Below are 14707 nucleotides of genomic sequence, written 5' to 3' on the forward strand. Positions count from 1 at the left end.
GGATATTTCAGTAACAAATCCCGCGTTAAAATTGTATTTAGTTCTTATAGTTAAGAAAGAACGCTTCTGACTCATTTTGAATACTTATATTCCGAACGAACTCAAAGTCACACAATTCGAAAAGAAACCTTGTCGAAGTTCTTTGTTCTTACCGGTTTTGCAGTAAAACTGGAAAACAACTTTTGGCAGTACAGACAGTACACTTAACTAGTATTACTAGTTAAGTAATACTAGTTAAGCCGGCCCGCGCCCCACTTCCTTGTACGCCTGGCACGTCGGCTATGAGTAAAGGTGTATATATTTTGAACGCCCGCTCAGACATGTACACGATGGTACACACCTTAAGGAAGACCAAGGGCTTGCTGCAGGTAATAGTTGTATTATTCTGCACCAAGTATGGGAAGCATAACGGGCAATAGTGGGTCCTTAGCGCCCCTCCCTCGCCTTCCCCGAAAAAAAATATCGTGGCTTCGCGCCTGATGCGAGCAATAAAATTATGCGGTGTCACACATGAACTAATGTATAAAGGAAAAGACGAACAGTGGCCTACTGGTTTGTATCGCAGATATACCATACGTACAATGCATGAGCGTTAGCTTGAAGGACTGCTTACTTCATGTCTGAAATTCGCAGGATCAAGAATGTTTGCAATTCTCTTGGGAGAATCATTAGAATATGCAATAGCTTGTGGCAGGGCGTATGGATTAAAGGCATTTGTCTTACCGAAGAGGCGTCGGAAACTATGCTTATTGTGCAGACGTCTTGCTATGCGGTATGAAGGAGATAGAAGAAAGAAAGACGAATGCTTACTATGAATTATTTTGTGCAGTGAACAGACTAATGGAATAACTATGCGTGTTTCTAAAATTGGAAGTGGAAAGGGTACTTAGGCACTAGGGTACAGAAATGACGTAACCAAATTACACAAGTAAGACGTGTTCACTCATTGAAAAACTTGCACTCTTATGATACAGCTAGTGGGGGAGGGGCGGGGGTCCTGCGGTTTTATCTTGCTATCGTGCTCCATTTCTATTCGTATAGCGGGCCCGCCGTGATAAAAGCTGTTGGGAGCGCGTTCGCATCCCTTTCTCTTGCTGTCCGAGTTTATTCACGCCATTGATGGACCCTCCGCAAGGAACTTGGGGGTGCCTAGCGGACCAACCGTCAAGTTTCTGCACCAAATGTGCACTTGTAGACCTTACAGCGCGTGATGAGCGCAAGCTTCAAACGCGACTACCCCAGCTCACATCGACAAACGTACTGCCGAGCAGTGCTTCGTTGAGCGCCGAGAAGAGGCTAAATTTTGCTCCAATTGTTTCGCGCGTATTGTGACAACAGCGCCATCTGTCACGCGACAGATGCAAGACCGAGTTATGACTTTTTTTCTCTACACAATGACACCAATGTAAGGGGGGCGTGTGCCATTACATATTTGCCACTGGGAATGTACCAATCCTCAACAAAGCTTTTGACGCCAACTTGGGTATGTTTCACAGGGTAAGTTCCACTCCTCAATGAACGATCCCAGTAGCCCCCAGTTTAAGCTGAAATATCTTTGAATTCAACCCGGAAAAGCGGCCACATAAACTCCTCAGAGATACTCAAAATTAGACAACTTGTACCAGAACATATTGAAACAAAGGCGGTTGAGTAACAACTTCGATTTGCTCGTTTCGGGACGAAGCTCTTGCGCTGTTGATGTGTGGGCTCTACCTGTTCGACCACCTTACTTGCAGCGGCTGGCTACGCTGTTTTCTTTTTTCAAAATGTCTTTCAACTAAAATATGGAACTAGGCCTGTAGTAGCATCTAAAATTTTCGTTGAATTCACGTGTTCTTTAGTTAAACGTCATAATTGCGCAAATCCAGAAAACACTCGACGTAATTTGCACGCAAGGATCTCACAACACAACGATGTGCAGTAAGACAATATTGTAACCTACAAAAAAATTAAAATATTGTAATTTGCCAACAAAAAAGATTAAAACGCAGCATTTTTTTGTGTGTATACATATATAAGTAACGTAATGCGGTGATGATGCATCACAGCCAAGGATTGTTTACAAAGCAACATTTATTTTTCTTTGCGAGACGGGAGAATACCAAGGAGAGAAGCATTGCATGCTCCTTTGACCTTTTGGTACTTTTGACACTTGATTTGAAACGCGAACGGAGAGATTTCATCTTTCCAGCTGCCATCTCTATTGAGACCCGTTAAAACGATTTTGTGCATTTGGGAGAGCGAGCATCTGGTGCTAATTGTCTTCGCAGCAAACGCGCTGTGGCTGTGGAGCCGTGGAATAGATATATCAATGCCAGTATACCATGCCACATTCAGAAATCATTAACTTGCCTGATGAATCGAATTTCGGTAGTGAGACGTGCGTGTGTCGCCAGACAACAAAGACATTCAACGTTAAATTTCTTACTGCGCCGCTTCCAATAAAAAGCATGCAAAAGTCTAAGGGACTCCGTTTTCTGGGGCATAAGTTTCCAATTATTTGAAAAAAGCAGGTGATATTGATCTAGCCAGTTCCTACGTGAAAAGCTTTGACTTTCTATCGTGCGCAGCGAAGCCTTGCAGGCTTCGGGACCGCAAGGTTGCTTGTGCATTGTGCAGCGGCAAATTGTCACTTCCAGGCACGTACCCAGGAGGGGGCACGGGGGGGGGGGGGCGTTTCCCCCTTCCCGAAATTAATCGGCATACACCCCCTCCCCGCCCACGCTACAACTCTTCACACACATTACTAAAGCGCCGCCAAGTAAATCTTGCGACTTGACAGCTATTCACCGGTCAACATTTTGCTGCCTTTTTCACTCCTTTTGGATGGCGGTAGTTATCGGTATCTCCTTGAGTGTGAAGGCTAGTTTTCTCATCTATTCACTGCCCAAGCGATTAACTCGAGATGCGTTGAGTTGTCACCATCTAGTCAATGGTCACGCGCATCGCTGTTGCTTTGTTAGTTTAACCTTCTTTGTTTAGACTGATCCACGGGCCAGGCAAGGGATTCGGTTCGTAGTCAATTGGTCTGTATGCTTGTGGAACGAGTTGCGGCCGGAGAAAGCGCCAGATGCGTTTAAATTTTTCTTTTGCTTCATTATTTCCTCGAGTGATGACTCGGCGTGAAGCTGGCAGGTCCTCAGAAACATATACCTGAGATATGGGTTAGCTAAGGTGGAAAATAAAATAATGCGAAACGGCATCTATCACCAAACCTTGCAATAACCCTTGAACCCATAAGCAATATGACTGTCACCCGTTGGATAGTCTGGTTTTTTCCTAATTGTACAGCACCTTTCGTACAAAATTGGCAACTGAAAACTAGAGTCGCAAGGAGTTGAGAAATTAAGCGATCTACTAAGGGAGAGAGCCAAGGCAACAGCCAAACAAGAAGGAAAAACGAAAAATTAACAAATTTAAACGTTGTTTGTGAAAATATTCATGGATCATCATGTTTTTATTTAAAAAGGAAGTAGAGGAAACGCCGCCTCTAGCGGAGAGCAATTCTGTGTGTTTTCAATGACGCTTCTACAGTTATCAGTCGAGCCGCCTGACGTAGACACTTCTGTGCTGTGCTTACGTAGGTGTTTTTCTAAACTTCCGCGCTGGGCGCTGTACATATAGAACCGCAGCGTCTTGCGCTCTACACGGCTTTACGGGACTGGCGGCCACGCATCGTTACGAAACTTCCCAAATAAACAATACGAGTCGGTTATGGCACTTGACTGTGAACTGTGATTTGGTAATTTGTGATTTTGGCACTTAAAGTAACTGTGATTATTCCGCAAATCTATATTTCTCTATAATTCTTCCAAAGTTAATTCAGAAAACGCTACTAGAAATCGTTATTTTGCACTTTCGCTTGTTTACTTGTTCTTGGCAGTGTTCTTCCTGGGCTTTTTCCTGCACGAGTCCATTTGATGTGGTTCCTTGCTTGCAAAGTAAAGGAGATGTTTATGTTGCAGGCATACCCGTGAGATGCACCTTATTTCATTTCTCCTTCGCATGTTTACGCGTTTCTATGTCTAATGGTTGGCGGTATTCACATTTGGGCTAGTAAAGGTGCCTCCCTCATTTGCATATGAAAGTTAACTTGGGTTGAGCCCTCCACAAAAAAAAAATAACAATCCTGGGTTCCTGCCTGGTCACTTCTCTATCAGTAAGCAGTCGGGTAACAGGAGATGAAGGCGTTCATCTTTTAAATTTTACCTTTTCAAGGTCATCTTTCTGAAGTTATTACCTGTGCGCCCAACCACTCGATTCTTAGCCCATTGCTCATTGCGTGTACGAGCCGTGGTTAGAAAAGTGCACGATCATCATAATAATCTGGCGAATATTTGTCGCTTCATTGTTGTCGCTTCGCGTTGCTTTCATATAAGTCAAATAAAAAAAACGGAGTGAAATGAAAGTTAACGACGGCGATTGAGGGTGATGCGGATAGGTGCATCGTTGTTGGCTGCATTGCGTGAGGTGCATTTTCGGATGCTGAAAGCGCAGCAACCACCTTAACAACGCTTTCTCTTACGTTGGTTTCAGTTTTTCCAGCAGGGATACTGCAAGGTGTGTTCTACCAGGAAGGTCTACCAGTGTAAGTACTTAGTTCATTCTCGGTCAACCTGTGTTTCTTTTTTTTCTTTCACGAAGGGTCTAGTCAACGTATTATGGGAGAAGGGGTTGCGCTTATGCAATGGAGAGAACGAGGACGTGGCGATTTGGGAAAGGCTCACTACAGCTTCCATTTTATCAGAGCACACTTTTTCTATGCAAAATAAAAAGGGAAAGAAATGCAGTGTGTTTGTTTGCTTCGAACTTTTTTTTAAAGAAAAGCCTAAAGCAATGCATTCGAATCGCGCCGTTACAGTTGAATTGTCTGCCCTGGCAGTCATAATTGGCGAAACCAAGGCAAGCAATTCACTAATAATATAATTACATCAGTGAACTTCCAAAAAAAAATGACGGTGCTTGTCTAGATTGCTAAGTTGACGGGAATAGCCATTAAAGTCTGGCTTCGTGTTCCTACATTTCGGAATGGCGATGTAGACTGAAATGCCTGGCGTTAAATTAGTCGTCCAATTTACCCGATTACGCTCGGGGCACCGCGGAGCGTGGGCTCGAGGTGCGACCCCCCTCCGCCCTCTCCCCTCCCCCAGAAAGGCAGCGTAAAATAAAGCTTCGCCGTACAGCGCGATAAAGCGGCCTGTCTCGCCCCCTCCTGCTGAAGTGACTTTGCGTTGGACGGGGAGCTGAGCAAAGAGCCAATCGGCATCAGATCTTGAGAAGAAGGGCTTGACTTGACTTGACTCCTCGCTTTAATGGCATGGAGGGGTCGGACGGAGAGCCGCGCTTCGCGGTGTCGCGTGCGGAATCAGCTAAAGCGAACGAATAATTTGACACCAGGTATTTCAGTCTGCATGACAATTTTGAAGTGTAGAAACACGTAACTGCATTTTTCATGGCGTTTTCCTTCAACTTTTTGACGTCAACATGTGCTGTAAGTTATTAATGTAATTGGTAACAAAAAAGAGTCATTGTGATTACATCCAAAAGGACTTCTTCTTGGGCAAGTTGGTGCTTAGATTTCCTAGGTATACTTTGTGGCGCAAAATACATTTCTGGAAAAGGGACAGAAGAAAGGGAGACAGTGAAGCGCCAAGTGATTACATCATTTAGTGAAATAATTATCTTGTTTTTTTTCATATGATGTTCGCCTGGACCAATAATTTATCTTTAATGGCGTAATTCGAGTAAGTATTGTAGGCAAAAAAACGTTGTATTTTATGTTTCCACGCACTTATATATTGAAATATTACATTTTAGATTTTGTAAAGAACTAAACATTATGCAAAAAACAAAAACAAAACAATCCACCGGAGTTTTCTGCCAGCTCATCTCGTTATTTGATAAATCAACGTTTCACCGTCTAATAAACGTTGTTGTTAGAATTTACCAACTTGCCTCGTGTCTTGAGATAACTATTTCCTTCCTGTTATCAGTTCACTGAATCTCGGAGCCATCGGCACAGTCATCGGCCACGAAATGACTCATGGATTTGATGATCGCGGTAAGCATGCATGTTTACTATAGTCTGCAGCTCTATTACTTGGGTCATTCAAAAAAAAGGATTGGTTGTCTCCGAAATAAAGCTTATTCAATCACACAGTCGCTTTCGTAGAATAATTAAATACGCTTACCGAGGAAAGAAATAAAGCAGGATTTATTTAACGTCACGTCACGCTGCCAACCTTCACAAGCCAACTCTCAGTGAAGAATACCCCTTCGCCTTTTCTTTCTCAATAAAATTCGGCGTAACACGTGACCCCGCGCTGGTCCGACTCGGCCCAGTGTGCTTGGTTCCCGGTAGGTTTTAATCTACACGCGCTTGTTAGGGCATGCTTTGTCAACCACTCAGTGCACGCTTTCTCCTGATATGCTTGCGCAGCTTCACTTGTTGGGGAGCAGGTTTTTCGCGACGTCTTAGTGCAACAACCGCATGTTGCTGTCACGCCTGCTTTTTTTGTTGTTGCAAGAGTGTGCGCTGAGTGCGGCTAGAGTCGTGGCGAAAAAACACAGACTTACCACGACATAATCACAAGTTAGGCCGAACGTTCTTGGCTATCAATCTTTTTACGTAACCGTTTCCTTAATGTTGTATCCTTCCTCCACGATCATGCTCGAACGAACGGTGTTATTGGAATATCGGTAGGCGTGGCTGCCAACGAAAAGGCATTGCGCCTATGTTCTACCGGCCGTTTCAACTGACGTTGGTCTACCAAGGACAGTGACAGAGTTATATTTTACGGATTTACATGTTTCCCATTTGATTTTGAATTGGCATTGAGACTATTCGAGAAAAATGAATATTTCATGACAAAAAAAATTATGGGGTTTCACGTTCCAAAACCACTTTCTGATTATGAGGTACGCCGTAGTGGAGGACTCCGGAAATTTCGACCGCCTGGGGTTCCTTAACGTGCACCTAAAATCTAAGTACACGGGTGTTTTCGCATTCCGCCCTCATCGAAATGCGACCGCCGCGACCGGGATTCGATCCCGCGACCTCGTGCTTAGCAGCCTAACACCATAGCCAATGAACAACCACGGGGGGTGATATTTTGTGATACGTTTTGTCAACATGCTCATCATTTAGCAACATTGGGGTTTCATTCGATTCAAAACCTTGGCTTCTCGAATACCCAGGTTGCACTAGAGTGACCTGTTGAATTGATCTGTTGTCATGTTATGTTTGCTGCATCGGAGCAACGCACTTAAGAGTGAAACATTGTTACGCCTACATTGCTCTGTTTCTTGCCGGTTACTGTGGCACCAAATTAGAGGCGCTATAAGGTAAAGCTATTCCAAACTTTTCTATTCCAATTCTGCAATCAGTCCTCCATGACTGGTCAAACATTTTTTGGGGCCACCCCCACTTTGCCACGCGACGTCACGAAAACAGCGAAAACCCCGCCCCATCTGGTATGATGTTTGCGCACTGATTATGCATGATTAGACTGAACGAAAAAAAATAGTTATTTCTGATTCGACGTCTTTTTCGCCATAATATTTTGCCATTGATCAAACGTTTTTGGGCGATTCCCACTTCGCCGGTCTGTCACGCGACGTCACAAACATCGAAAACTTACCGCGTCATAGTGACGTGTACGTGTTAAAGACGCATTAATATGGCCAACATAACTGATTTTTTTAAAGTGTATAGTCGGAGAGTGCCACGTTCCGAAAGGAATAGAAGATGGCTGCCCGCCTATTTCTCTGGCACTAGCTACTCGGAGTGGCCAGGGAGCATGGATTTATTTGCGTATAATAAATTTTTTTTTTGCGTGGCAGCATAACGTTATGGAGCCCTTTCGGCAAGTATACGACATCACTTCGCCAACTATACTTTGCTGAGGATTCGTTCTGGCGACATTCTTAACGTTCCCTTGCACACAGCCGCGATTTTTGACCAGCCATCGCAAGCTAAACAAGGGGGGAAGCGGACCAATCTCAGACGCAGGCACCGCCTTATCCTGTTACCTGTTTTCACTTCACTGGCTCGGCCCCACCGAAACCCTCTCCACTTGAGCATGCTCCTCGCCTCTTGTCAGCCAGTTAGGTAAGAAAATCTGCTTAGTGGAGGCAATGCTATTCGTTTTGAAAGCACAGAAAATGTGACCTCCTATAAACGAGGAGCGCGTTTGATTATGCTTTTCAAACAACGCTGCGGGTTACCGCTCGATGCTTGCGTCGGTGGTTACTAAATCTGACGTCAAGAGATTGGAATAAAAATAGATTGGAATAGTTTCGCGTTATAGCGCCCCAGGTGTCATGTTCTCCTACGCCTCCGCAACTGCGCCTTTTGTTTTCCGCCAGGCCACGCAGCAGCCAGCAGCGTGTTATCTATCATGACACATGCCAAGTGACAGTTGTCTTCACGGCAACGCGTTACTGTGAAAGATCGGCCGGCATCGATCCAAAGTGGGCGAAGTATTGCTAAACAAAGCCATCGCTTTGAAACGCAGGCTTCCGCTGAGCACATATGCAAATTTCGTCGTAGACTTGCAGCACATAGCTCGTGCAACCCAAGGCGGAAACACGTGCTGCATCGAACGAGCGCATAGGCAGCTTGGGGAAATTCCGTTGCCTCGAAAGTGGCGTGATAAGGCTCGCTCTAATCACGATGGTGCCACTGATACCGGGAACTACCCGCCGCGGTTGCTCAGTGGCTATGGTGTTGGGCTGCTGAGCACGAGGTCGCGGGATCGAATCCCGGCCACGGCGGCCGCATTTCGATGGGGGCGAAATGCGAAAACACCCGTGTACTTAGATTTAGGTGCACGTTAAAGAACCCCAGGTGGTCAAAATTTCCGGAGTCCCCCACTACGGCGTGCCTCATAATCAGAAAGTGGTTTTGGCACGTAAAACCCCATATATTATTATTATACCGGGAACTGTGGTTCGATTCCAGTGTTCCTCTTATCTTTCCAAGCAGAACTATGTTACCTGTTCGCCTACTGAGAAGCGCCGTTACGGTTCCTATCGCCAACTGAAAATAGTTATCAGCGCAGACCAGTGTCTTCCATAGTTATCTTCCACGCCATAGTGTCTTCCACGCCGGCTTCACGCGAGGCTTGTCGATTTTTAATCCATCTCACTGACCGGTGAGAATATTCGTCGTGTTACCCGCCGTAGTTGCGTAACGGCTACGGCGTTGCGTTGCTAGGTACGAGGTTGCCGGTTCGAATCGCGGGCTGTACGGTCACGCCTCAGTGGGGACGAAATGCAAGAACGCCCGTGCACCGTGCACTTCTTTATTTTTTATTTATTTTTGAATTTATTCTTCTTCTGCACGTGTCAGGAAGCCAGTTCGATGGCGACGGACGGTTGCACCGGTGGTGGAGCAAGCAAACACGGAAACGCTTCGTGAACAAGGCGAATTGCTTCGTGAGGCAGTACGGCAGCATTTTTGACCCCGCGGCAAAGATGTTGGTTAGTACCATCGTATTCTATTTGTGCTCTCAAAATTTCCGCTCAACGAGCTGACGTTCGTGTTTGTATATGTGTATATAGTTATAATAATATTTGGGGTTTTACGTGCCAAAACCACTTTCTGATTATGAGGCACGCCGTAGTGGAGGACTCCGGAAATTTTGACCACCTGGGGTTCTTTAACGTGCACCTAAATCTAAGCACACGGGTGTTTTCGCATTTCGCCCCCATCGAAATGCGGCCGCCGTGGCCGGGATTCGATCCCGCGACCTCGTGCTCAGCAGCCCAACACCATAGCCACTGAGCAACCACGGCGGGTGTATATAGTTATGTGGTTGCGCTTGCTCTCTCAATGATGGCGTTTGACTGTAGCACGCCGGTTCAGCTTTAGACATTTGCCTGAACAGCTGGGAGTAACAGGTAATACTTGGTGCGAGACCTTTGCGAGATGAAGTGACGGGAAAGCGCGAGCTGTCTCTGAATGCTTTCACAAAGCTTCGTTAAAGAGGTGTGTTGTTTTATTGTGGGCTACCAAAAAGGAGTACGCATGCTAGAGAGGGAGGTATCAATAAGCGAATGTGTCACAGCAGAGAAGGGTTGAAATCTGGGCCAGTTGGTACACACTTGAACGAAAAAAACCCAGTCAAAAACAGAAAGGACAAGGGGAGAGGTTCGCACCACAACGACTGGCAGATAAGTACAGCAGATAAGTTCTTAGAGAGGTCCCCTTGACATTTACAACTCTTCATGTCGATGCAGAAGGAAAGCCTTCCACTGGTTCTACGACTGAAACGTCGTTGTAGCGCAGAGGAACGGCACCGGGCTTCTGGAAAATGTGATATATGTTATGTCGGAGCGCTGTGTGTTATAGTCTTTGTGTTCTGTGTATGGTGCTTCTTTGGTGTTATAAAAAAACGAGAAAACACATAGAGGAAATTTCGATCCCCAACAAAGCAACAGTCGCTTAGAAGCTCTAAAAGCGGCGAATTCACCAACCATGAGCAGGTCTTTATATGTTGTGCCATACTAATTGTGATAAGGCAGATTTTGTACTAACGTGAGTTTTTCATGTGCCCAAACCGTTCCTACGAAAAGATAGCCGCAAATAGACACGCATACACCCTAAGTGACATGTAAGACGGGTGCCACCAACAACTTTTTGGTCCTTTTAGGTGAGGGTAACTGTATCTGATCTTTTTTGCGTCGTGATCAGCTGTGGTCGAACACGGAGTGCTACTCAAGCCACCGTTTCGACAAGGGTATTTGTCTTCGTCAGTCCAGCGACTGCTTTCCCTAGCAGCTTTTTGTTACGATAGAAATTAAACGAACACTCTGGGCGCATTTACACCGTCGTTGTCGCCGCCGCCGTGATGTTACGTGCAAAGTACAAGTGCGCTAACATTGCGACCGCGCGCCGTGTGTTATGGGTGCGAGTGAAAGCGTGCGAGGGGGAGGCGAGAAGGGTGGTGGCTCGATCTCGCGTGCACAAGGTATGGAGGAGGAAGTGCGCCGTCTTCGACTGAGGGCAAGGCAGCACGAGGGGGGTGGGGGGAGGCCGCGTGTGCCCCATCTTCAACGCGATGTGCGGTGGGTACAGAGTCCCGAGGACTGAGGGCTGGTTTGCCGAGGGCTGAGGGCTTCGCGTGTGCTGTGTCCCCAGGCGCTTAGCTCGCGTTGAAGCCAGAGGCAGCACGAAGGTCAATTCGCTCGCTGCTGCTGCCGCTCTTCCTCACACCAGCGTTTGGACAGCGAGTGTCAGCGGTCATGGAATGAGATGAGTTCATGTTTGATTGTGCGCGCGCGACACCAGACTTGTTAATTTAGTTAGTAAGCGAATGCTTACAACTTTATGCGGGCGACAAAACTACTATCTTTACTTTGTGTGGCTGTCTAATATTTGTCCATCGCAATAGATGGTTTGCCTATCAGGCGAAACTTTGACATTTTTTTTTATGTACAAGTAGCTCACTGTCCTCCACCCTCGGTGGAGGAGGAGTAGGATAATAAGCCGTTGTGCCAGATTACGCTAAAAGATATCCAGGGCTTCAAAAAAAAAAGAAAGGAAAGGAGGAAGAGGGGATGTTTCCGTAAGCGAGGCAACAGGTAGGGCTACTCCTTTGGGCTATGTATCCTTGTTTGCGCTTATCTTCTTATTGCTATTTCACGAACTAGCACCAGAAGAAATACTACTGGTGATTTCTAGGTTCCCATCTTTTTTTTAATTTTCTATCTATTCATTGTGATTGAGTGCTAAGCCATCTTTTTTTTTCAACCTGGCGAAGAATCGTCGCGTTCCGTTGTCTTTTACCACGCACTGCAAGATTTCCGTAGTTGCAAATGATATCTTTCTGTGATCATATTCGTTTGATATTGTCTTTACCTATTTCATTAGTTTCACGATTGCACACATGTGTTACAATAATTCAACGTTACGACTGCTGTCGCAACAACCCAACGGCAGTCGGTGGTAGCATATAAATGAATATGTATATAGAACGAATCATCGTACTGTCACCCGAGTGTGGACGAAAATGGAGCTGAGCGCTCTGATTGGTGATAACTTCTGCCGGACGCAGCTACGCAGTGCGATCGAATAGAGGAAGATACGTAGCTTTGCCGTATTCAGTTAGGCTAATAACCGCTATGAATAGCTACGAACAGCAGGTAAATTTGTCTAATAGAAACATTTGAAATATTATCAGCTCATGACACCCAGAAAAATGTTTTATAAGATTCATAATGAATAAGTTACCCTACTTAGTTACTCTCCTCAATCGCAGTTTCCGAATGTGAAGGCGTGGTGGATAACAGTATACTGTTGGCGCTGACAGGTAGCTGTGATTTGACAAAAATGCCCCGCCTTGTTGATAAGCTTTTATTTGTGGCACGTACATGTTCGAACTGACAAGTTTTCGTTGTTATTTCGTTCATTTTTGTTTCGTACCGTCCTCAAGCTCAACGGCAAGAATACTTTAGGTGAAAACATCGCCGACAACGGGGCCGTCAGGCTTGCGTACAAGGTAGGTACCGGCAACTTCTGACCCAACAGCGATGTTTTTGACGGCGCTTTCTTCCTGATTACCAGAAATTAACCAGAAAATGTTCGATAAAGACCGTTTATAATGATTATCAAAGAGAGCGTCCGCTTCTTCAAAATCCGCCGCAGTTTTTTCCGTCGTTCAAGTGAATGTTTATGGAAAACACGTGCTGACCAAATATTGAATTGAATTGAATTGAATTGAATTGAATTGAAGTTTATTCAAAATAGGAAAGTACACAGGAAATGTTGTACAGGACATCTGGATCCCTAGCTCAAGGCTAGTTGGGATCCTTGCTAGTTAATAATTCACAATCCTGACATCAATAAGAAGAAGTATAAGTAAGTCATATATACATAAACATTCTTTTAAAACACAAGGCAGGGTACGTGTATTAGCTACGAGAAACCCACAGAAAGGAATTTCTGTTTAGTAAATTATACACTGCAAGTGAAAAAGGTAAACATATGTACACCATCCAGGTGAAAACTATGCAGATAATAGTAATGAGTGATAATGAGATTTCACTGATAGTGAAAAACATTTTGCTTGTTTTACTTCTGTTTGTAAGCTGTTCCATAGGAGTGCTCCAGTGTTGCTTAACCTTCGTCTTCCATTTACATTATGCATTTTTGGCAAGAGAAAATTTCCCTTAAGTGCGCTGCGTGTATTGCTTCTCGAATGTAAAAAAATTGATACATTCAAAGGACAGTTAGTGGTTATGCTGTTACGAGTATGCAACATAGTTCAGTAATAAATTAAAAGGCAGTATATTTAAGCTTTGAAACAGCGGCATTGATTTGGCATTGTAGTCCGAAAAAGTCATAAATCGCAAGGCCCTTTTCTGAAGAAGTACGATAGGTTCAATATATGAAACGTACGTATTACCCCATGATGCAATACACTAGCATAGATGGCTATGGAATATGCTAAAGTAAATTGTTCCCAGAGTGGCAGGGTCGAAGTAATAACTTCATTTATACAGGATAAAACAAGCCTTGCTCAACTTTTTACACAGCAATGCAATGTGAGGCTTCCAATGAAGATGCTCGTCTAGTGTGACTCCCAAGTATAGAATTGAACTCACCCGCTCAAGGATATTATGGTTTAGAAAAAGCGAATGACAGTCTTTTAGTGGTGCTTTCCACGAAGAAGTAAAGAGAATATATTTAGTTTTCTTGATATTCAGAGTTAGCTTATTTGACGCGAACCACTGGTTAACACTCCGAAGTTCATTATTAGCCACTTGAAATGTTTTGTCCAAGGAGTTTAGCACACAAAGTAGAACAGTATCGTCTGCATACATCACAGCAGAGAAGTTTTCTAAGGTATCAGGAAGATCGTTTACAAATAAAGAAAAAAATATTGGCCCTAGTACTGAGCCTTGTGGGACCCCTGTAACAATGTCAGAAACGTCGGATTTGGTATCTGCAATGGAAACTAGTTGTTTTCTGTTATTGAGATAGCTGCGGAAGAATTGAAGAGTTAGAACTCGGAAACCATAGCATTCTAACTTATTTAGTAGTATGTCATGATCCACAGTGTCAAACGCTTTTCTCACATCTAGAAATATGCCTAGGACACTTTTGTTGTTGTTCAAATTAGAATTTATGTAGTCAGACAGAGCTAATACCGCTGTGCTTGTCAATCTTTTAGCTCGAAAACCATGCTGGCAATAAGATAAAATGGATTCACGTTCAAGAAATGAAGTGATTCGTTGGGCGATAGGTTTTTCAAAGACGGTGTTTAAGCAACTTAAGACGGACATAGGACGGTGGTTTTCTAACAAGTTATGGTCCCCATTTTTGTAAATCGGAATAACCTTAGCGATCTCTAGTAAATCTGGATAGGTAGCAGTATAGAAAGAGAGATTGAAAATTTTTTCTAATGGCATGCAGAGTATATAAATAGAATGCTTTAAGGCCACTGTGGATATTCCATCGTGAGCAGTAGAATGTTTGAATGGCATGCCGTTAACTACGGACACTATCTCCTCCGCTGTAATGTCCACAAAACCAAATGAGTTTGTCGTCCTTTCTGGGTAAGTAATGGATGAAAGAAGAGGTAGATTATTAGATATTGCGTGACCAATCATACAGAAGTACGAGTTAAACGACGAGACTAAGGATTCCATAGATAGTCCTAAGATTTTCAAGTCTGGCATTGTATATTCTGTAACCGATGGC

At 44.4% G+C, this 14707-nt stretch overlaps 1 protein-coding gene across 1 annotated transcript in view; it reads left to right on the forward strand.

The window, feature by feature from the left end:
* The window catches only part of LOC135908556 (neprilysin-1-like), a 72545-nt gene that overhangs the window by 49678 nt on the left and 8160 nt on the right, over positions 1-14707 (forward strand). Inside the window, exons 15-18 of the mRNA XM_065440339.2 lie at positions 4537-4588; positions 5994-6061; positions 9353-9483; positions 12438-12503. Coding sequence (XP_065296411.1) covers positions 4537-4588; positions 5994-6061; positions 9353-9483; positions 12438-12503 — 317 coding nt within the window. The remainder of the gene's footprint in view (positions 1-4536; positions 4589-5993; positions 6062-9352; positions 9484-12437; positions 12504-14707) is intronic.

Source organism: Dermacentor albipictus, chromosome 9, assembly GCF_038994185.2.
Source record: "Dermacentor albipictus isolate Rhodes 1998 colony chromosome 9, USDA_Dalb.pri_finalv2, whole genome shotgun sequence".
Taxonomy (NCBI): Eukaryota; Metazoa; Arthropoda; class Arachnida; order Ixodida; family Ixodidae; genus Dermacentor; species Dermacentor albipictus.